General features: G+C 35.2%; 1 protein-coding gene and 1 pseudogene across 4 annotated transcripts in view; one reads left to right on the forward strand and one right to left on the reverse strand.

Annotated features, from left to right (window-relative positions):
* The window catches only part of TNPO1 (transportin 1), an 84,991-nt gene that overhangs the window by 40,810 nt on the left and 20,182 nt on the right, over positions 1 to 23,999 (reverse strand). The window contains exons 1-6 of one of the 4 annotated variants that reach the window (XM_016122096.2): positions 15,363 to 15,637; positions 15,085 to 15,198; positions 12,305 to 12,380; positions 8,799 to 8,948; positions 2,988 to 3,094; positions 865 to 998 (exon numbers count right to left, since the gene is read on the reverse strand). In XM_016122096.2, coding sequence (XP_015977582.2) covers positions 865 to 998; positions 2,988 to 3,094; positions 8,799 to 8,948; positions 12,305 to 12,380; positions 15,085 to 15,189 — 572 coding nt within the window. In that variant the 5' untranslated portion in view covers positions 15,190 to 15,198; positions 15,363 to 15,637. Of the gene's footprint in view, positions 1 to 864; positions 999 to 2,987; positions 3,095 to 8,798; positions 8,949 to 12,304; positions 12,381 to 15,084; positions 15,199 to 15,331; positions 15,638 to 23,999 lie in introns of those variants that run through there. The other 3 variants (XM_016122095.2, XM_016122094.2, XM_016122093.2) reach the window with 3 other exon arrangements.
* On the forward strand, positions 5,288 to 5,406 carry LOC118607444 (annotated as a pseudogene).

Below are 23,999 nucleotides of genomic sequence, written 5' to 3' on the forward strand. Positions count from 1 at the left end.
GGCAACTATAAAAAAAAAAATCAAAGCAACTGACAAGCAAAAGGAAAAAAGCAATGACTTTTCCAAAGAAATAATAAGCAAAGTTCAAACTAGAAAAATATATATATAAAATTGGAGAGGACAAAAAAATTACAGCAGGCTGGGGAACGTTTGGTGAAATTGCAGCCTCGCTTCTGTGTAATAAAGACTGTACAATAATTATAACTTGATAGAACTGAAAATAACAAAACTATTCAAAGGATAATATTCTAAATATGATATTTGTTATTATTATGTTTAGAAATATATGCTAGGCACTGTTCAAGGAAATATGGCCATAGAGTAAATAAAGCAGCCCAAGTTAACTTCAGGACTAGCTAACCCGGCCTACTATGTGATTTTAGAGTGTACTCAAAAATCCTTCCACCTTCAGACTTAAAATGTTTTTATTAGACGTAAACCCCTTAAACTAGAATTACTTAATAATTTAGATGTCATACTGAAATAATTTTTTATTACACAGGTGCAAATGAAGATACTTGCACTTGGCAAGATTCATAAATTTAAAATACAAAAGCAAACAAAAAACTCAAACCCACTGATTTCCTGTCTTTCACAAAGAACCTTAAAAGCATGTCTGTTAACCATTACAAATGCACTTAACCATGTAGAAGATAGAGAACTATTATATTCAAAACATTTTTATCAGAAAAGGCCAACATTTCCTGGGCTTTGTTATTAAAGGAATAAATTTCAATTACCAAAATGTACCTTTGTAGAAGATGTACTATCTTTGCTAGTCACAAAAATATTAGGTAATGCAAAAATAAGAAAGTGATGAGGCCTCTATCAGAGTTTATACATTAATATTGGCTATACAGATACCTTATTTTTGGGCTACTGTGCTTGAAAAACTGTAAAAATTTGGGAATCATGATGTTGAGAGGACGATCTAAAACATCACTATCTAAAATCTCAGCAGAATCTTCACATATCTTCTGAAGGGCACCAAACGCTCCCTGTAAAAGGCATTTAAATTATTAGAATTAATTAAAAATGAAGTCATTTTAAAAGCAAATTGAGAAATATTGACTAATTTGTGTGGATTTATGTTCTCAGCTCATGTAAAATCTATAAATTTAATCATGAATTTTAAGGTAAATTATTATACCATTGAGTTATTCAAAAATCTCAGTTAATATATATATATATATATATATATAGTACTAAATAACTTAGAATTAAAAAATATTTGGTTGACAGAGATTAAAATATCTAATTCAAAAACCTAACTTCCTCTGAAATATTCTTGCCATTTTTAAGCCAACGCTAATTTTTCTTTTAAACAGTACTGGTTTGTTAAAATTGAATGTAAAAGTAAATATTTGCAAATAAGAGTATTTAACCATTGTAACATCTCTCTTCTTGAAGCATGAGAAAAGATCTTAATTATCATTAAAAACCTACTTTATATATATATATGAACTATTCATTGGGTATTGGTGAAAAATTGTTTAAAAAAAGGGCAAAAAATTGAAATTGGCAACTCTTTTCCATAGCCATTTCTACACCAAAAGGGCGACCCTAGAGCTCTTATATATATAACCTATTTAGTTACCTCAACCACTTCCTTACTTCATGTTTATAACTCCAGCAGCACCACGGTGCTTAGTCTCCATAGCACAGTTGATTTAAGAATACTATTTCTTTAAAATGTGACTTAGGTAGTAGTTTCTCAGCAATTTTTAGATTGTTGCAGCTTAAATTTTTATTTTTGGAAAGTGTTTGCTTAAAATTTTATCTCCTTCTATGTTATTACCATTTTACCAAAACATTATTTAAATTTCAATTAACCCGATGGCTAAACATTATTTTAGTTTTTCTATAATCTCATCAGTGTATTTCCAAAGTACTACTGGACAATGTATATAGGAGAACACAAATTTTTTTTTTCCTTTTAGAGATTTTTCTAAAGACTCCTTTGCTAATCTTCTCCTTTCTCCTTAGTACCTCTGCTTCCCCAAGTCAGATCTGGCAACAAACTGTCAAATTAAAAGATCACCTGATTCCTTTCTGTTAGGTTATTCCTGTGTCTGTCTTGCCTCTCAGCTTTGCTCTTTTATGACAGGGAGAGGAGCAACTGCCTGAAAATGGTGAAAATACCAAAAATGGTTTCCATTTAAAACAGATTTCTACCCAACTAGAAGCCTGCTATTGAGATACTTTAAAGTACTCATTAACAGAGAAAAATTGTAGGAAAAGAAATTCAGACTCCCTCTCTCCGCTTCAAATGGAAAGGCTGTTACTGATTTGATCAGTGGCAAACAATGACCTATTTCAATTAACATATGACTAAAACCAGACTAGACACACTTTAAACATGTCATACTATAGAGGCGCTAAAAGAATTTAGAGAAGCTGAGAAAGTACTCATAGCCTGGGAATTTGGTAAATTTAAGTCTATCTTTAAAAATTACCACACATCAACTGATTAAGCTTGACAATAGCTCTGTTTATTACATATAGACACATCCAAGGAAACTTTTTTTTTAATGCCTACAGCACCTGGTCTTCCTAGGTGGTCTCCCATCCAAGTACTAATCAGGACTGACCCTGCTTAGCTTTCAAAATCAGACATTGGGCTTGTTCGGGGTGTCATGGCCATAGATCATGGACCGTGGCTCCACTGGGGCGTGAACCCAGGACCTTTTGTGTGTAAAGCAGACGTGCTAACCCCTACGCTATGGAACCACATCGCCAAAGAAACTTTTAAAATACAAAAACATAAGATGTTTCCATGTAGGAAATATAGTAGAGAGGTTTTATAACTTAGCAGTCTTTGTAGAAAATAGTAAGATAAATAATCATTAATGTAAACAAAAAGTAACTTTAGGCTTTTAAGTTTTGCAGTTATATGTTTTGGAAGAAATATGTTTTTTTAAAGGTTACTAATTCACAATATGACAAGAAAAATACAAAAAAATTACATACAAAGCAAATGTTTTTACCTCACAAGTGTTGTAATCTTCAGAATCCAATAGGCCACACAGTTTTGGTAAGAGATCAGGCCAATTCTGTAATTCTCCTTTGGAGGCTATGGTTGTAATCAAAATACCTTAAAAGAAAACATGCACCTTTAGGAAATCTGACAGTATTATGTTAGATACAGCCATGTGAACAACCATGTACAACTCCCCCCGCCCCCAACATACACATGTCCCAAATCAGCCTAAGACTTCCAAACCATGTAAATAGTTAGCATTCATCAAGGACCCCCATATCACTATAGCACATCTGTGGAAAAACCACAGCATAAATCAGCTGTTTATAATCTTGTTTTCCTACACTTTACCCTCTTCTTTATTTTTAATAAGTATCTGTACAGGCTTCAATTTGTTCTTCTCCAACAATACAAGAATAGTTCCACTAATTAGAATTAGTCCTATTTTATAGAAACAAAAGAGGAAAAAGAAAATATACCAAAATGTTGGTAGCATTTATCACTGGGTGATGAAGACTCTGTTAGGTTCAATAAAAATATATCAAACTAAGAACAGGGCCACCTTTTGCCAGCTGCTCCATGGCCCCAGGAAAGCTGAGGAGGAGCTGTAGACTCTGACTAGGAGACGCAGGAATGGTGGTGGAGGAAAGATAACTTTACTTTTTTCTTCAGTAGAGAACATGATTTATGTAAGATAAGAAAACTTCCCTAAGGAGAAAAAAAAATAGCGTAGATGGTAGAGGCTCTGTTCATCCATCTGGCAACCAAATCAAAGTTGTGACTGAAACAAGGAGCAGCAGCAAGAAAAAATTACCTGGGATCTAGAGGAACAAGCCATACAACTAGGTAGAAATCTAAGAAATCAACCTGCAATGGCAGAAGGTAGGATGGGGCCAGGACACGGGGCTGCCTGGTCCTGAGTGGCTGAGACCGAGGCTGCGGCAGTGGCAGCAGCCTCTTAAAGGGGCCGCATCCACAAGCGGACTTTCACAGTGATGGACCTATTCACTCTGAGCACCAGTGCTGATTCGGCCATGTGCAGGAGGCACCAGGGAACTACAAGGAGACACTGTTAAGAGTGAGGGCCGAGGCGAAATTCGCTGGGTACAGAAGTGCTTGTTATAACCATCGTTCCCCCTGTTGAGCCCTCCCCCACACCAGTGCGCCAGACACAGCATGACCATAGCCATGACATCATCAAACTGGATAACAGAGGTCACTCCGCCCAGAAGATTCCCTGAAAACCTGCCTCCCCCAACTCATGGCCCAACCCAACCATATCCTCAGCAAGTCAGGTGCTCCTTGCTGAGCGGCACCTAGACTCACACTGGAGGGAGCTGGCTTTGGTTTCTCGTGTGGACTTTTGAGGCAACTATAAGCACAGAATCTGTGGATTGCTTGTTGAATCTTAACAAGTGGTCTTGGAGGGGCAGAGGCTTGGGCTAAATTTGGCCTGCAGCTGAATCCCTCTCAGGACTGTGTCACTGGACTCCTACTTCACAAATTCACACTAATAAGACCAGGAGACTTAGGAGCTTTGCTTAGTACATAGAAACAGACATGAAAAGGCAGCCAAAATGGGAGGACAAAGACACAGAAACCACATGAGAGAACAGAACAGAGATCCAGATATAATGGAGTCAAGTAACTTAACAGATAACAGAGTTCAAAACATTGGTTATAAAGATGCTCAATGAACTTTTGGGAAGTATAGATAAATTCAGTGAGAACTTCAACAGAGATTAAAAAAAACATAAAAATGGAAATTGTAAGAGGGAACCAGTCTGAAATGCAGAACACATTATCTGAGATGAGAAGTACATTAAATGGAATAAACAAAGGCATAAACAAAGTGAATAAAGAAAAGGAGCTATCTAGAAGACAGGAAAGCCAAAGACAGCAATCAGAATGGCAAAAGATGAGATGCCATGACTACAAAAACAATTTAAAGGGCACATGACACACTTTTAAGGGTCCAAATATCTGTCTGATAGGTGTAACGGAAGGAAATCAGGATGTTGAACAGCTGTTTGAAGAAATAATGATGGAAAATTTCCCTAACCTGTTGAAGGAAATGGACATAAAATCCCAGGAAGCGTAGAGAATTCCCAAACTCAAGGATCTAAAGAGGCCCACACCAAGACACACCATAATTAAAATGTCAAAGATTAAAGACAAAGAGAGAATATGAAAAGCAGCAAGAGAAAAACAGATAGTTACTTGTAAGGGAACACCCATAAGACTGGTAGCTGATTTCTCAAAAGAAACTATGCAGGACAGAAGGGCTTGGCAAAAAATATTCAACAGGTCTGTGGCCATGGCACCCTGAACGCACCCAATCTCCTCTGATCTCAGAAGCTAAGCAGGGTCAGGCCTGGTTAGTACTTGGATGGGACACCACCTGGAAATCCCAGGTGCTGTAGGCTTAAAAAGAAAATATTCAACAGGATGAAGACCCAGGATCTACAACCAAGAATAATTTATCCAGCAAAGCTATGATTTAGAGTTGAAAGACAAATAAAGAGCTTCCCAGACAAAAAGAAGCTAAAGGAATTTATCACCACTAAGCCAGTATTACAGGAAATGTTGGAGGGACTTCTTTAAGAAAAAACATGTATCAAAAACAGGAATAAAGAATGGTAACAACTACATTCCTATCAACAAGTACCTCAAATGAGAAGAATTAAGTGCTCCAACTAAAAGATAGAGTAGATGAATGTAAAGGAAAACAAGACCCCTACATGCTGCCTGCAAGAGACTGACTTCAGATTAAAAGACATACACAGACTAAAAGAAAGGGGATGGAAAAAGATATTGCTTTGATGGACCCAGAAGGTATTTAAGTCAGACAGGGAAAAGATAAACACTATGTGAGTTCATTTACATGCAGAATCTAAGGAATAAAAAGAACAAACTAATCAAAAACAGACTCACAAATATAGTGGATGATTTGATGAAGGATGGGGGCTGGGGGTAGGGGCTGGGAGAATGGGGTGAAGGGTTAAAGAAGTACAAATTAGTAGCTGATAAATGGTCACAGGAATGGGGAGCAAGGCATAGGGAATGCAATTAGCATTAATATGTTGGCTAGGTAGACGGTCGAGGGAGGGAGCAATCGGGGGGATCGTTTTATGAACTACATAGATGTCTAACCAATGTTCTATATACTTGAAACTAATTAAAATAAATATAGATAATAAAAAACAAGCTGCTAAGAACAGTTCACTGACTTAACCTAGGATCACAGCCATGGACCACAGTAGGGAGAAAATAGATAAGCCACAAATGGAGAATAATCTTACATGTTCACTGTTTTCAACAATCCCTCTGGAGTGGACAGGCCACAATCCTACAGTTTCTCACTTACTGGATTCAAAGGTGAATCACTGGCAAGGTGATCTTGGAGGCTGAGTGGCATATGCTGACTGATGATATCATTTTGACTGGATTATTTCAACTGTGTTGTGCTGCTTAGTTGAGATAGTTAATGGATTATGCAAATAAGACAAATTTGTAACACAAAGTTTTGTGTTAATACAAATGCAATAAGAACACAAAAATTTTGTGTTAATATTTTTCTCTGCCTTAGTAAATTTAACATTAGTAACATGATACAATATGCTTGGTGAATATAAGCCTTTTAGTATCATAATTAAGAGTATAAATGCTGACAGGCAAAGTATGTTTTCTAAACTTCAAAATACTAATCTGCAAAAATGAAAAAAAAAAGTGCTTTCTTAGTTATTTTGAGAATTCAGTGAGATATGCACACAAAATGTGTGCTTGGCACACAGTAACTACTCAATGATTATTACTAAATAACAAATTCCACTGATTGTGTGAATAAATTTTCTTTGAATTTTCTGTTAGTTTGAGAAGGTTACTTCCAATGGTAAAGAGCTAAAAAAGGTAAAAAATTGTTGGCCAATATTTACAATTCACTAAAAAAATTAAATTATATGGTGAGGGTCAATGTATTCATAGCACTTGAAAGATATAACCTTATAGTAAATAGACTTCTACTAAGATAAGAAAACAACAATACTAACAGACCTGTTCCTTCTTGTCAATTATTCCTTTCCAAAGTTAAAATATAGAAGAATTGAGGGAAAAAGAAAGCCCTGGATTTGCCAAGCGTGTCTTCAAAAAAGCAATAATAAAAACGAAACAAGCAGTCACTTGGTATACTAATTAACTGCTGACATTCATTATTTTTGCTAGGAAAGCATTAAAAAATGTTAACAGACTGACATTTAAATTTGTCTGGCCCAACAGATACTCATCCATTCCTGAAAAATCTCCTAATGTCCAACATAGTTGCAAAAAGTGAAAAATTATAATTTTCTGTGTACAGAACAAAGATGCGAGTGAACATTGGTGTCCTTGGCATACCTATTAAAATTTTAAAGGTCTAAACAACATACTTTGACCCAGTAACACTTCTATGAATTCTATAGAAAATGTCCCAGAAGTTTATAAACACACATAAAAGGATATTTAGTGAAATATTAAAATTACAGATCAACTACATATTCTTTAACAGGAGACACAATTTTAAATTCATATAATGGTTTGAATACCAGTCACTGAAATATGGTCCTTCCAGTTTTACCTCCTTGGCAAGATTTCCAATAGGTACTGTTAAGATTAAAACATTTAAAAAAGGTTGGCACACACTTACATTCTTTTTACCAGTCAAAATTTGGTGGAACATTAGGAGAGTATATGAAGGTCCACAAGAATAACGTAGGGAGTCCCTTTGCTCAAATTACAAATGCCCTCTACTTATTCTATTTAAAATCACCGTTAATAATGGCAATGTTTAATATGTGAGTATCTGGAAGGTAATCACAGAGCCTCTGCTTTTTAAGATGAAAGGGGTACTTTTCAAACCCACCATGACACAAAATATACAAAAGTAAATAACTTTTAATGAAAACGATTGACTCTTTTTGAAGGTTAACTTCCATTTAGCCAACCTCACAGATTAACAGAAACTTTCCAGATCTCTGTAAAATTGAACTGCTTAAGTCCCATGGCATACTGAATGCTGCCCATTAGTAGGCTACGCTAGAGCACACCTGTCTATTTCTGTTTCCACCAGGTGATATATGTACTTACCAACTGTTAGTTGTGGTTATACCAGTTATTATAATTAAGCATTTTAACCCAGTATTACATAAAACGACACGAAGTCATTTTATTGAAAACAAGTCAAACACTCTGAAAAGACTAAAAACTTACTGTACATAAGCCTTTAATGTTGTTGATAGGTTCTGAGACTTTGATAGAAATGACATGTAACAAAACCAATTTTACCATAGGATAATTGACAAGTTAGGTTCCTATAGCTCGCATCAATGTTATAATGAAACAATGTTGAACGAAATGACACTTGAGGATCTGCTGTAATTATGTGTAAACAATGCAAATATTAAAAACAGAGAGGAAAATGGTAAAAATCTAAGGTCCTATCCTTTAGAAAGTAAAACTGGAAATTATACCCCATGTATTATATAAAGAAAACAGATAATAAGGAAGTAAAAAAAAAATGCAGTAATCCTAAATTAATTTTACTTGTTAATGCCCATTTTAAACAACTTTGATTAAGCAGCTACCAAAGACCCTGGTCTCAATAGATGAAAGCTATTATTGTAACACATATATTTTGTCAAAAGCAAATTTAAGAGTGGCAATGAAAACTTTCCATCACAATTCAACATGAAATAAATAAAAATTCCTATAAAAATGGTCTGTCATGCCAAAACAACAATCCAGTTACAAACAAGGTAAACAAAACTGTAACAATATAACTTACCTACAGTGGCTCTGATCAGAGGAGAGGAGTCACCAATATTGTTTAAACATTCACTTTTAATGAAATCTGTTACGCCATTTGGGAAGTTCTGAAAATGTGCTTTCACATTATTCTTCAAAATGAGACCACTCAATGATCTTGTGGGTTCATCTGCAATAAAATAAAGTGTTGAATTTTAAAGTAGTTTTCATTTCAAGATATAACAAGAACGGTACTCTTATAAATGTTTATATTCAAAACTTGATTGCAACATTCCAATAATTTTGCTACTACCAGGAAAAAAAACTACCATGAATAATTTCAAAAGATTAGCTCCATGATTTATATATACTTCAGAGTTTCTCAACCTTGGGTGGGGGGTGACAGAGAACACACAACAACTGCACCTGGGTGAAAACCACTGATTTAGTTTACTTTACTTTATATATGACCACTGTACTCAAGCTTTATTGAAACCTGATATAAACATCAAATTACAATTCTGATAGTATTAGTCAGTAAAAATATCCTTTTAAAAAATTAAGTGGACAAAGAATATATAGGATCACCTTCACATACTAATGGCTGTTAATTTATATGTTTTTCACTTGCCTCTGAGCTAAAAAAAAAAAAAAAAAAGGTAATTTAAAACTTTCCAGAGGTATTTTAAACATAGTGTTTATTTTATAAAAGTTTAATTCATAGACAGTGTAATGAATTTTCAATAAGCAATTTAATACCTGCAGAATATAACTGATGAGTTATCAATTGGCATCACCATCAACATCAGCAATAATTAACATCTGAATGCTTATTAGGTACTAAACACTAAGTGTCTTCCAAGTAGTTTACATTTAACCCTCACAACCTTGAGACAGAAGTTACTATTCCCACTGCACAAATGAAGAAACTGAGGCCTCTGCCAAAGACACGCAAGGTTACTAAGTGGGGAAGCCAAAATATCAACCTCATGAGTCTGGATCCAGAGCCTACACTTAAGGCACTGCAGTCTCACCCTCTTCAAAAGGCTGGAAGACATGAAGAGCTGGTTTATTGAACAGGATATGCTATTACAGCACTACTGTTTCACATACCTATTAAAAAATAAAATACCCAGGCTCATTCTAGTATGCTCCCAAAGTCTGACTGGCATTGTGATATTCCATGGTGAAACACATGGAGAAGCAAAAAGATAGCAAATTTTCTTTGCATATAAATTTTACACTCAGGCCTAAGAGGTTTGGCCACCACTTAAAAACTTCTGGTTTCAATTACAACCCATTGCAATAGGAAGCTTAAAATGAAAATAAAAAAAAAAAAAAACTTCTCTTGAAAGTTTAAAACTGCCATATAATAAATGAAGTAATACTCAAATATTTAACTTCCTCAAGCAATATTTTTTGTCTTAAGTTAGCCTTTAATAATTCAGTTATGTAATTTTATTTTAAATGGCTTACGTCTCTGTTTACAAGAAATAAACTATATTCTCTGTCCAAAATCCATCTAAAAGAGCCACAAATTAACCATTTCCTCTTTAAAAAAACTAAGACTTTACTTCACTGGCCTTAATTTGCTCATCTGTAAAGTGAGGAAATTAATTAGACATGCTCATCTGAGGTCTCTTGCAGATCTATTTTACTCCACAATTCAGTGTAAACAAATATACATAAGGAATGGTGAGCATATTCATTTTAAGATGTCACTCATGTTTCTGTTCTAATATGGAGGACCACTATTTAATAGATTAGATATAATAAATTTGTATCCCAAATAAATGAGTAAACAGAAGAAATCTTGTGTTATACAAATGTAAAAATCCTACAATGTCCTTTAAGAAATGGTGACTAAGGAAAAGAAGAAATACATTTTAGTTAGTGTCAAGAAAACTTGAATAAAAACCTAACATTTTATGGTTTTGTAATTAATAGGTCTTTTGGAGGCAGTTATGCTCAATCTCTCTTGCTGTATTAATTGTTTGCTTTTAAAAATACCCTTATATCCTAAGAAAGCTTTAAGAAAGAGTAGAATGTTGTAACAATTTTAGTATTTGGAATTTAGGATGAGGACATGACAGAGTAGACAGCTTTGTTAAATAAGCTCAAAATTTAAGTTAAACAATTATAGTTTAGAAAAATTCATTATCTAAATACTTATGTTTAAAATAATAAATGGCATTAATTACCAACTACTGTAGTATGAGGGAAAATAAACTTTATTAAGAAACAATGTATCATAAGTATACTTATCAAACTAGAAATATTAATTGAATTTAAAGATATGCTAATGGAATTTCTAGTTTCTTAAAACCCAGATTTAGTAAGTTTTAATTTCTATTACATCCCTCGATCATAAATTACACACTCTACGATTAAGTAGAAAATTATCTGAAAATAATTTTAAATAAGTCACTATACTGTATATGGATCATCAAAATCTGATTTCAAGATTAGTGAGATTTTACTAGACATTAAAGCCACTAACCCATTAGAGCTTGAAATTCAAACCTTAAACATGGCATTTTACACAGGCATTTTATTAGCTGAAAAAAGCAAGAGAGGTGAAATGAGTGTCAGAGTCTAAAACTTGTTTCCTAACTCCACGTGCAGTGTTTTTACTAACGGCACTATGGCTTCTGAAAAACTAATCACTGAATAGGGCATAGAGTGTTTTCATTTAGAGGCCAGTCACTCAACATTTGAGCGCCTTCTGTGTCCGACAAGAAGGGAATACTCAAAAATCTCTATGAAGAACACTTCTCACTACAATGTAAACTCCATGAGGGCAGAGTCTTGTTTATTTTGTTCACTGTTATTGCCTCTGAGCCTGTAAATTCTCTGGCAAAGAAGTGGTACGAATAAAGGCTAGGTCATTTAGAAACAAATGACCTTATCATTTAAAAATTGAGCTAGTTTTCAGGCTTTAAATTGCCACAGAAACATTTTAAATTTAAAACTGTTGTAGGATAGTTAATGAAAAAGTTTATGTATATATACTGTTAACAACTTTTTAAAAAGTTACAAGTCTAAGACTAAAATGATCCTTTTTTTCACTAAATGTTAAAATAGTGCACAATCGTATAAAAGAGTATAAAGTTAATTAATCAAGAGTTTAACATTTATTATCTTTGGGTGAAAGAATTACAAATGATTTTTCATTATGTTTATATGAACTTTCAGTTGTTTTCCATAAACACACGTATATTTGATAAGTAAACCAGGCATTCAATCTGTGTATTAAATCTTCATGACATTCACGTACAAGGATTGAAGCGAAATCCCAAAATAGACTTTGTAATACTCTTTTCATTTGTAAAGAATGGAGAGCTTACTATAAAAACACCCAATTAACTGAATGTTTATAAATAAGCATCGAAATACATAGTGGTAGTACCTCAAGTCTTTGCTCATGCCACCTCTGTAAAGCAAGTGATTATTACAAAATGAAATTCTTTGAAATGAATATTTCCCATTGTTTTTTCGCAGGCCTTCTAAAGACACTTTTAGTAGTTATCAACAGATCCTACTTACCTTCAGATTTTAATTTTGTCAGAACAAAAATCAGGTAGTTGTTAAAATCTGGATATTGATTGAGTTGTTCCAGTTTCTAGAACAAACAGTAGTTAAGGAAATGTCTCAGTGTAATCTAAGGAAGAAATTAAGCATTTTTAATCTAAAATCAAGAATCTCTTTTATGGTATCTTTAGCCTTGTATTTTTTTTCCCCAGTAAGAATAAAGTTATCTTATTAAAACCATCAATATGCTATTCCAACAACATACTAGTGGTTGTTTAAATATCTTAGGTGTTTTATGGATGAAATAGTAAACTTACTATTTTTTTATCAATTATATTCAATACAACATTAGCCAAGTTCCACCTGCAGCATGCTCAACATAGCAGTTTTTTCAAAACAGAATTTCTTTAATTTAAACCTTAAAAACCCTAACTAGAAAGGTATTTTATGACAAAAACAAAAGTATCCCTAAGAAATGAAGTCATTTAAAGATATTTAACTTTACAAAATGGCTTTTTAAGTGTTTTAGACTAATTTGTTTAGAGTTCAAAAATGTCATTTATGCACAATCCTGTGTTAAATTTTACTACACAAAATATTATGAAATGACGACACTTTAACAGTGCTACAATTCTTTACCACCCCACAAAACCTAACATTTCCAGTGACACAATTTGCAGGTGCTTTATTCTATTGGCAGACAACATTGACATCATGTTCTATTTTATCTTTCTTCACATTCTCTTAACCACCAATATGCTTTTCAATAACATCCCTAATTGTTTTAACAAATATTCAAATAATTTTACTCAATGGATCTAACTTAAAAAAAAATAAAGCCAAGATACAAACTCAAAGTACACTGTATTTATGTATTACATACTAGAAGATCCTCAATGTTTAGTGGAAAGAATGTATACTAATTAGAAAAATACACTATCTAGAAAAATTTTAAGGTACAACTACTTTCTCTGACCAAGAAAAAGTGCTATTTCTCTCTTTAGTGCATGGCCAAGGCTAACAGCATGCTGATAAGTTAATATATTTTTCATAAATATTTCCCGACAAGATTTACTTTCTTACAACTTGAGCTATCAATCCCTACTATTATTAGAATGGTCTTTCAAAAAGTGCTCAAGCCTATATAAAAACAATAATTAAATACATTATTTTCTAAGGCAACACAAAAGAACATCATTAGGCACTTTGAAAATATAAAGCAGTGCAGATTTTTAAGGCTGCTCACCTCTACCTACTGAAACTTAACTTGTTCCTTTCAGAGAGGGTGTACAATGCTCCAGGCACACAGAATAAACTGTAAATCTATTAGCCCAAACACAGTACCAGATATATAAAAGGTATTTAACAAATACGTTCTAAAACAAGGAATTATGATATATAGAGCTGCAGAAAAAATTAGTGCGGTTTTGGGCTACCTTAAGAAATAACGGAATACCTACAATTCATTAATATTACCTTCTATCATTCCTAGAACTATGACAACACGTTAAAACCGAACCATAACAAGGTTTCAGATACAAGGTCCAATAAACTGCTTTCCTTGGTACTATTTAAAAAAAAAAAAAAAGCTTAAAAAAAAAAATCAGACCATTAGCGCCCCCCATTTAAAAAAAAATATTAACCAAGCTAGGTACTCATCTATTGAAAATTTAAGTTACAGCAATGTAGTTTTTTCTTCGAAACTTATTAACCAGCGCTTTTCATTTAATTCTATACAACTACACTTTCGTAGTTTTGAATTTAAGCCCAAACTACACTAAAAAGTTTATTTACCTAATTCTATAATTTTGATGCTTATTAACAATAAAAATTAGGCTTTTCTGCAAAAATAGCATACAAGTTTTTGAAAGAATTAACTTCCTTGGTCTTAAAATAACAGGGCTAAAAAGGCTATTTATTATTTATGATCAGGTGAGTGAACGTTTTATTGAATCCAATAAGAACTCTCCAAATGCCCACAATTTGGGGCACTACAGAAAGCACACATAGCAGAGGTTTTGCTTAACGTTTTCTATCTCGAAAACCGTAGTAAGAGGACCGCTATGCCAGCAAACTCTGTAGACTTGAATAACCGAGCCGTCTCGAGCCAAAGATTTAAAAAGAAAATCTCATTTGGGAGCCAGGGAGCTTTGCAACAGGTGTTCGCAGTAACAGCCCAGGGTGAGGCCTGAGACCCCATACTTCCCGGTCTCCAGCTTTTTTTTCCGGCAGGGGCCTGGAAGTAACCCCAGGCCCAACCCCGCCGCAGTTCAAACCCCGCGCCAGCTCCACCCCATTTCTGGCCGGACGCTCTGCAGGCGAGCTCCGAACGCACACGGCGTCCTCCAGCCGGCTTCTCGCTGTCCGCATGTCCCACCGCGCGGGGCGCATTGTGGGCCGGGGCGTCGGGGGTCCGCGCCGGCACCCAGGCCGCTGCTGCCCGCACACTCCCCACCCCTCGGCAGGTCAACGGCGGGTGGGAGGGGACGTGGCTACTCGTCGACGCACATGTCGCGATCGCGGGCGGCGGCCCGGAGCCTCAGCCTCCCGCGGGCCGGAAGCCGGCGGCCGCGGCGAACCCCCGGACCCGGGCACGAGGGCCGCGTGCGCGAGAAGCCTGGCAGGAGCGGCGGCGGCGGCCGTGGCGGGCGGGCCTCTCCCCTCCCGTGGACGGAGGGCGGAGGGATCCGGGGAGCGGGAGGAGGGGGAGGGGTGGCGGGAGCCACCCGGCCGCCAGGAGCCTGCCCCGCGCGGGGTAAGCTGCGCGGGCGGCGGCGAGGCCTCGGAAAGGATACTTGTTGCACGGTTCTCTGGATGGTGGTGTCTGGGGACTGGGACTCCTTCAGCAGCTGCAGGATTTGCTGAAGCCCTTGCTCGTCAGGTTTCCACTCATACTCCATCTTGGTTTGCTGCAAATAAAGCCAGACACAGGAAGAGACGGAGCAAATGTTACTCCCCATGCACAGGCCTGAGGGCTTCCCGCGCCAAGCAACCCCCATCTCCTCGCCCGAACGACCCCTGCGCTCCCCAGACGCCTCGGACCTGCCTGGGGCTCCCCGAAGAAGTCTCGGACCTTGAAACCCGGGGGAACTGATCCTGGCAGCTGGGCCGCCAATGTCTGCTGGTGCCGCCGCGGCCGCCGAGCGCAAGGAGCCGACCAGACTGAGTCACCGCGAATTTGCAATCTGGCCCCTAGATCCGCTCACGGGAGCCCCCTGGGTCCTAATGCCACGCAGTTTTCTACAACCCAACCCAACTCGCGTTCCGTGCAGATTATTACTGATTTTAAGGGGTTAGCAAAAGTCAAATCCTTATCAAAACCCCATGCGAAACACCTGAAAAGATCGGATTTGGGTTATTAGTCATTTTAAGTTAACATGGTGAATAATGAAGAACGATACAGAAAAAAGCCTGATAATTCCCCTGACAGCTCAACAATACTTGGAGGAAATAAAAATGTTTACATTTTAATTTTATATATAAAGCAATAAATACTAAGCCTAAAATATTAAAGATCCATTGCAATCACAATAAACCTCGATAAACACTAAATGTTGCATTTACATTTGCAGAAATTGATTTAAAAAATGCATTATTTTATAAATTTCGACTTTTAAACTCAGTAAGAATTGCATCTGAAATGACCACATTTCACAACTAAGGGCTTTGGGCTTAAGGAAAATAAAAAATAATGTAATTTACAATTGGATAGTGTTAAATTCTATTAAAGTGTTTCAACATACATTTTGATTCTCACTCCATCCTGGGGAGGTATTTATTATTTGACCCATGTGTCAACTATGAGACAAAATAATCTGAGCATATTACAATTAATTAGTGATAAGTAGGAGGAGAATATAGGCTTCTTACACTATGACGAGTTGCATCTGCTACAATCAATTGAAGCTATTATAACGATGACATTTTCATTAAAACTAAATGCTTAAAAACAAAAGTACCAAACATAAATTATTTGTAAAAACCAAACTGAGTTTGTTGAAAGAGTATTTTTAATATGATCCTACTAGTACATGAGGGTTTTGGCTGCTGAAATTAGTCCCTTCCTAGCAGGAGTTCCTTCCTAGTAGGGGTTAAAAAAAATTACCTGACGTCATTGATGTCTCTCCTTAGCATTGTTTATCTTTTTCTCTCTCCCTTTCCTCTATCCCTCTTCACTCTTATTTTCTGCTTTATATCCTGTAATCCAGCTTTGCTCATCAAGGCTTCTACAAACTTTCTCAACAACCCAACCTAAAAAACCGTTCTTAAACAAAACAACAATCATCTGGACATAACTATTAATAATACTGTAGTGTTTTTATTCCAGTCTTCATTCTGTGTTTACGTGTATATTATATTTTATGATAATGGGACTGTCCTGTTTGCTGCCCAACTGTATTATTTATTAAAAGTACTTTTAAAAACATACTAGCATTCTATTATATTGCTGCGCCACAATTTTAATATATTAATTGGGATAATATATACACAAACCTGTACAAACTATAACCATAAAATGGATGGATTTTTACAAAGTGAACACATCTGTGTAACCAATGACATCAAGATATAACATAGATCATTACCCATAGCATGGTTTCTCTTGTACCCATTATGTCATCAACCCACCCCAAAGCAATCTCTATTATAATTTCTATCATTATAGAGCTCTCCTCTTCCCTCTTTTTACTTAAGAAACTTTTAAAATTACAAAAAGTATAACAAACATGGCTGTATGAGGAAAGTTAATTCAAGCCTACCTCCAAGCTTGCCTTCCTAAGTGAATCAGTATTAAGTTTGATCTAAATCCTTCCATACCTTTCTCTATTCTCAAACATAAACACAGTTGTTTTTTTTTTTTAAAAGATCATACTACTACACAATTAACCCTACAAATTTTTAACATATTATACAAGGCCATCATTCCATACCAATGAATGTAGATTTAATTCACATTTTGATAGGTCACATTGTTCTTTAGAACCAACAGAACATAATTTGTTCAACTATTTCCTGACTGGCTTTCAGTTTGCTTCTACTGTTGTCATTATGAACAACAAAGCAAAAAACACTAGAGGTAACCCAATGGGATTAAGCCAAAAGAATGTGTATTAAAAATTTTCAAAGTTAATACCAGACTACTTTCCAAAAAATTATGCAATATGTCTGTGAGTTTCCCATATCTTCGCCAGCACATTCTTTTAAAAATTTTGTGAGTCTACTGGGTAAAAATTAAATTTCTCCTGAAATTGGGGCGGAGAGTGAGTGAAAGGGGCGGGGGGCAAAAGTCTGAGTCTTAGTTATGAGCTGGAGTTACGACATGCACATCACACCTATTGAGGTGACATTTGGATAGCTTACTTGACTCCTTAGCTGCTCTTCTGAACAAGAAAGGGGTCAGGAGCCAATAGCAGCCAAGTCTGAAAGGCATCTTCAGCATATCCATCCTGAAGACGACTGGCCCATAACATTCTTACCACCCTTCCTTCTTTATCCCCTGCACTCAAATAAATATAATTCTTTTTCTTTTGAAACAGCTTAGTATTAAGAACATTTAATCTGATCAGCCTATGATGATGGGATAGGAAAAACTGAGATAAACCGAACCTTTCCCTCACACCTTACTCAAGTTATCTGGAAGGCTCTCGAAAATATCTAATTGGCAACGGCTTGGTAAGAGATCTTAGGCCACTCTGAACTTTTATACTATGTTTTTAATGAGGTAAAATATACATAAAATATAGCATTTTAACCATTTTAATTGTACAGTTCAGTAGCATTAAGCACATTCTCATTGTTATGCAATCATCATCACATCATCTCTTCAGAATTTACGTTTTAATAGCCATTATAATTAGGAAGAATTTTAGGGTAGCCAGAAGGATCACACGGTTATTGAGATAATAACTGAAGAACTTCAAGATAACCAAGCAGACCAGAATGAGGAATAATTTATTTCAATAGTAAACTACATCTATATTAATAGAATATCAAGATTAATATTGGATTTTCTTAAAATAATTACTATTCTTTTTGCATCCTGAGGACAGATCTAAGTGTTTCAAAAAAGGGAAGTAGTACTTCAAATTTTTCTTTTAGAGTACATAAATCATGCTTATTGGTCCATGATATTTAATGGTGAACCCCCCACCCCCCAAGACATTTCAATAGCCAAGACAATTATTTAAACTATCCAGACAGAAGATGACATCAGAATAAAAAGTATCCTACAAGAAGTAAGTTACTGTAAGAGACCATTGTGGACCTTTAGGAGACTAAAACTTAATCAGTAGTACCAAACTGTTAAGAATTTAAATTTACATAAAAATTGTGAATTTGCTAGAGTTGAGGATGATGCAAGGTAAAGAAGTCAGACTGGATGATATAAATATCTAGTTTCTTCTTTGCTGAAGGGACTGTAAAATATAGTTTGAAAAGCAGACAGGAGGTTTGAACTCAATCAACCCAAATTTAAATCCTAGTTCTTCCACATAATAGCTGTGAAAATCTGGACAAGTTAATTAAACTTAGTTCCTCAACTATAGAATGAAAACACACCAGCTCTGTAACAGGGTTATAGGTACCTACCTTACATACAGTATGATCTGAAATACACTCTTCATAACCTCCAGGGACAGCTTTATCGCTTACGAATAAAACGCTTAACTTTATGCTCCAACTTTACGTTGCATCAGTAATACCAACTGCACTGTTTAAACCTCTGAGCCTTTGAATAGGCATTTTGTCTGGAATGCCCTCTTTAAATTTGACTATTTGGCAAACTCCTTCTCACTCTTCAGAGTTATGCTCATCTATATTCAATTTCCAAGTATATTAAGAGTCCTCTTTGGCACTATGATACTGAATACTATTTCTCTTCAGTGACATTGTTCCAGGACCTCCCCAAAAGATTTTTTTTTTTTCTTCACTACAGATCTATAGTTTATAGCTATTTCTATTTTAGGAACTGTCATATTGTATCATGATTATTCCCAGTCTGTCTTAGCAACAGATCATGTTCCTTGAGAGCAGGGACAGTGTCTTTTTGCCCTCTTTGTCTAGCACAGTCTGAATCAATAGTTGTTAAAGCCATTAATTCAACCGAGTAAATATCAAGTTGAGCAACTATACACTCAGTGAGCACTGAAGATTCAAAGGTGAGTAAAATGCTGTTCTTGCCCCCACTAAGTTGTCATTTAGTGACAGAGACAGATGTGCTGTCTATGAATGAAGTTATATGAATAAAGTATAATAGGAAGAGAGAGGAAAGCAAATATATTCTGCCAGGAAAGAGAGAAGTACTTTCCCCTCATCAGTTTCAGAGTTTTTTTTTTTTTTTCCCCTAATTTAAATTAAAAACAAATATTTACTAAGTGGTCAGATGTTTCCACCTATTTGGTGGATCATTATGAATATGTTAAGTGTTGCCTTCAGAGATGAGATTTCCCAAAATGGTGAATAACCCTGGGTAAAATTCCGAACTAAACAAAGTACAATCTTCCTTCAATAATACAGTAGCTTTGTTCCTGGAAAACTCAATATTTAATTAAAATCCTAAAAAAAATTCCACATGCATATTTAAAATTGCTCAGGGCTCTAGGCTCTGACTACAGCTATCAACAGTTTTTTTTCACCCATGTGACCATCTAGTGGGACTTTCAAAAGTCATTCAGGGGTCAAGGCAGTTCTTAATGGTGAACATCTAGCATCTCTCGGCCCTACCTACTAAGTGGCAATAGCACTTCCAATTACTAGGACACCACCCAGAAAAGTGCACTGCCACAGTGCAGAACAACTATGGCAGAGAAGGTACGAGAGGCTGTGGGAACATTATGCTAACCCATTTAGGAATCAGGAAGGGACTTCCTTGAGGAAGTGACTTTTTACCTGAGATCTAACAGGAAACATCAAAAAGTGAAAGTGAGAGGAAGACAAGGGCCAGGAGGATCTCATAGACTATGTTAGGAGGTCTGGACTTTATCGTAGGGCTAAAAGAAAGCTTGTTAAGGAGGTTATAAACTGATAAAATATATTATCAAATAAAACTATGGAAAAGGATGATTACTCCTAGGAAGTAGAAATGCAGAAGGAAAGGTTCATCATCTGCTGTTCAGCATTATGTTAATTTTCACAGTAAGTGTAACATTTTTATTATAAAAGTGATTTTAAAAACCCATCAGGCTGCAATGTGGTAAATCACTGGAGGAGCAAGAGGAGCCACAGAAAGATCTAACTGTCCAATCTAAACTTAAATGGAGTGAGTTAGTTAGGGAAAAGGCTGTCATGTTTCATAGCAAAACACTACCAAAAATTCTGGTATTTAAATGTTAAGGTCTTAAACACATCTTTTATTTTGTCAATAATAGTGAGAGCTAATTTTTTTTAGTACCAGGTAGTATCCTAAATACTTACATTTGTTAATTAATTTATTCCTCAGAACTCTATGAGGTATTAATGTTAATTACATTTTACAGATAAGTAAATTGAGGAACAGAGAAGTTAAGCTACTTGCTCAACATTACAGATAGTGACCGAGCCAAGATTCAAAAACCCAACAAACGTGGCTCCAGAGTCCAGTCTTTAGGCTCCTGATATACTTCTTTTCAACTTCTGTAAATTGGGAAACAAATCATACATAAAACCATTGTATATTAAAGAAATGACATGTATTTGGTGATACCTGTGTAGTGAAGTAAAAGAGAAAATTAAAAATTACATTTCTCATAAAAATTATGATAGATCTAAAAAAGCAGTATGTATATAATGTGAGACTATAATAAAAATGAAATATTTTAATAGCATGGAGTAAATGAGTTCAAACATTCTAAATCTAATCTTCACAACATCCCTTTGTTGTAAGTAGGGACAAGTATTGTCTTCACATTTGACAAACAGATCAATCAAAATACAGCTTAAGTAATCTGCAGAATCATTTGCTGACTATGAATCAAACATGTAGACTTCCAAAGTAAATGTCTCATATGCTCTTTTTTTTTTTTTTTAACAAAAAAAATGCTATGATAAACAAGGGGGAAAAATCAGAGATATCCAAAAGATTAAAAAGAGCATGCTATTTTTTAAAACTTATTTAGTAAAAGTTTGAGAAATTTAACCAAAGTTCAGGAATGAAGTGAAAGTCTAAAGGCAGCTGATTATTAACTTTTAAAATATGAGGTTTTTCAATGTCAAAGAATCAGATTCTAGAGGGACTTGTTAAATTGTAGCTATCAGTGGAACTGGAAGTCCTTTCAATCTAGATTTTCTAAAGTAATCAGAGCCTAAGGATCGAAAGGAAGAGAGAAAAAAGCAAAAACAACTTTTGAGCCCAAACTACTTGAGAAAATGAGCTCAACTAGATTGAAGGACAGGTACCACAGCACAAAGACCCTCTCTCGTTATACAGTGCTAAGCTCATATTAGGTTTTAAATTGTCCTCGATGGATCGATTAGGGTGAAAAATTTAGTTTACCACTTGGAAGAATTATGCTAAAAGGTGAAAATTATAATCCTCTGACATTACAATTTATTGTCATCCAAGAGCTGAAAGATTAACGGAAAAAAAAAAAAAAAGAAAATGGAAAATAAATAGGTACTAAGGACTTAATTGTATTCTTAGAGTGCCCTTTCAGAAAGACCTTTGAAGATGACTAAACATGTGAATCAAATGCTAAAGTTTACAAACATTAAAAAAAGAGTCTAGTATTCAAGTGAGCAGGTGATAATGAAAATGATCTCAAAAGTCAATCCAATCTATAACCATGTCCTCTCTAAACACTCTAGCTTATTTATAATATTCACAATAGCATTATGAGGCAGATATTAACTCCATTTTATATTAAAAAAAGTGAAGTAGCCTGGCCAGCTAGTATGTGGCACATTGGGCATTCAAAACCAAATGCGATTCCTAAGTATGCACTGTGCCTTGTAGTAACAGCAACGTTTTTATTATTTATGAAGTGTTTCAATGCGCCGGTCATTATACTAAGTACTTTAAATGCACAATCTCATTTAATGCCATGAGCAGGGACTATTATTAACTCCATTTTACAGAAGAGGAACAGGCTTAAGAAAAGTTAAGTAATGTGTCCAAAGTCACAGAGATAAACAAAGACAGGACTCAAGCCATGATGCACCGGTCTTTAGAGCCTGTGCACTGAACAATGCTGCCATATAATTCTCATTCTGCCACCTTCATTGACATGTGACTAACCCTTAACATAACTGCTGGATAGACTTCTTGGGAAGTAAAAGACTGATAGCAGTAATAACTCCCATTTAACTTCTGACCACATCATTTTCATCACCGAAACACCAATGGTATGTTGATTTCTATAGGAGATTTAACTATCATCATTAATCTCACTCTCCATATATGTTAAGCTTCTTAAACCAGTGGTGCTCAACCCTGACTGCAGATTATACTCACTGGGAAAAAAATATGATGCCTATTCCCTATGCCCTCATTGATTCAATATAGGGGTGGGGCTTAGGCACCTGAGCCTGGTTATCTTTCAACAACTCCTAGGTGTTTCTAATATACAGCGAGTTGAGAACCATTATATTAACTTAATAAATCTGCTCCTGAAAATTTTCATTAGATTCTTACTCTAATGAGCAACAATGTTCTAGATGTACTAGAAATACCAGAAAATGAGAAGAGAATGCAAACTATACTAACATCAAAACATTACTAATCACTAGAAAAATGTATTTGATGAAAACCAAAACATAACATTCTGTTTAAAGTCACCTCATAATTTGCACTACCTAGAAAGGCTTGCATGTGTTAGAAGATATTAAGTAAAATATTCATTTACTTTGTAATTTGTCAGTTACAGAGGCTGGATAAAAAGTTGCACTTAAGTTTTTAGAAATGGAAACTTGGGAAAAGTCAAACTATGGGAGAACAAAATAAGATGTTGCTATATTAAGTAACTTATAAATAAAACATACTGGAAAATTATGATCCTTGATTGGCCAAATATGATTTAAATTCATATATCAAATCAACTTATCTCGCAAATGATAACCCATCTTTCTTCAAATGGCAATATTAAGTCATTCACAAAACTGAAAGGAACCCCTTCTAAATAATAAGCCTATACATTGAGATACAAATATACAAAATAAGTAAATTGGGTTCCTGATTCTTTTAAAATTATAGATTCATTAATTAGCTTTACTAGGGATCTCCCCATTGCTACATTCAATTGACTATTGCCACTGAGTATGTCAATCTTACTCCAGCAGTTTTCATTTATGTGATATCAATTTAAGAAAAAAAAATGCTGTTTTAAAATCTCCTGTTACATTATAAATTCCATTTCAGTTTGATGACTGACCATTGCTAAGAGGTTTTAAGAAAATACAGTGCTTACTAAATTGTTATTCAAAACTACACTGTGAGTCAAGTAACAGTTTCAGTGATGTTAACTTACTAAAAGTCACTTGTGTAGTAAATGTTAAGAGTTGGGTTAGATGGCTAAAAACTTCCCAAACTTCTGGAGAGAAATGAACATCCAGATTCATGAGGTCCATAAGACCCCAAATATGTTAAATTCCAAAAGGACTACACCAAGACATCGTAATTAAATTGTCAAAGGTCAAAGACAGAGAGAGAATTCTGAAAGCCACAAGAGAAAAGCAACTTGTCACATACAAGGGAGCCTCAGTAAGTCTACCAGCATATTTTTCAACAGAAACTTTGTGG

This window comes from Rousettus aegyptiacus, unplaced genomic scaffold (assembly GCF_014176215.1).
Source record: "Rousettus aegyptiacus isolate mRouAeg1 unplaced genomic scaffold, mRouAeg1.p scaffold_m13_p_8, whole genome shotgun sequence".
Lineage (NCBI taxonomy): Eukaryota > Metazoa > Chordata > Mammalia > Chiroptera > Pteropodidae > Rousettus > Rousettus aegyptiacus.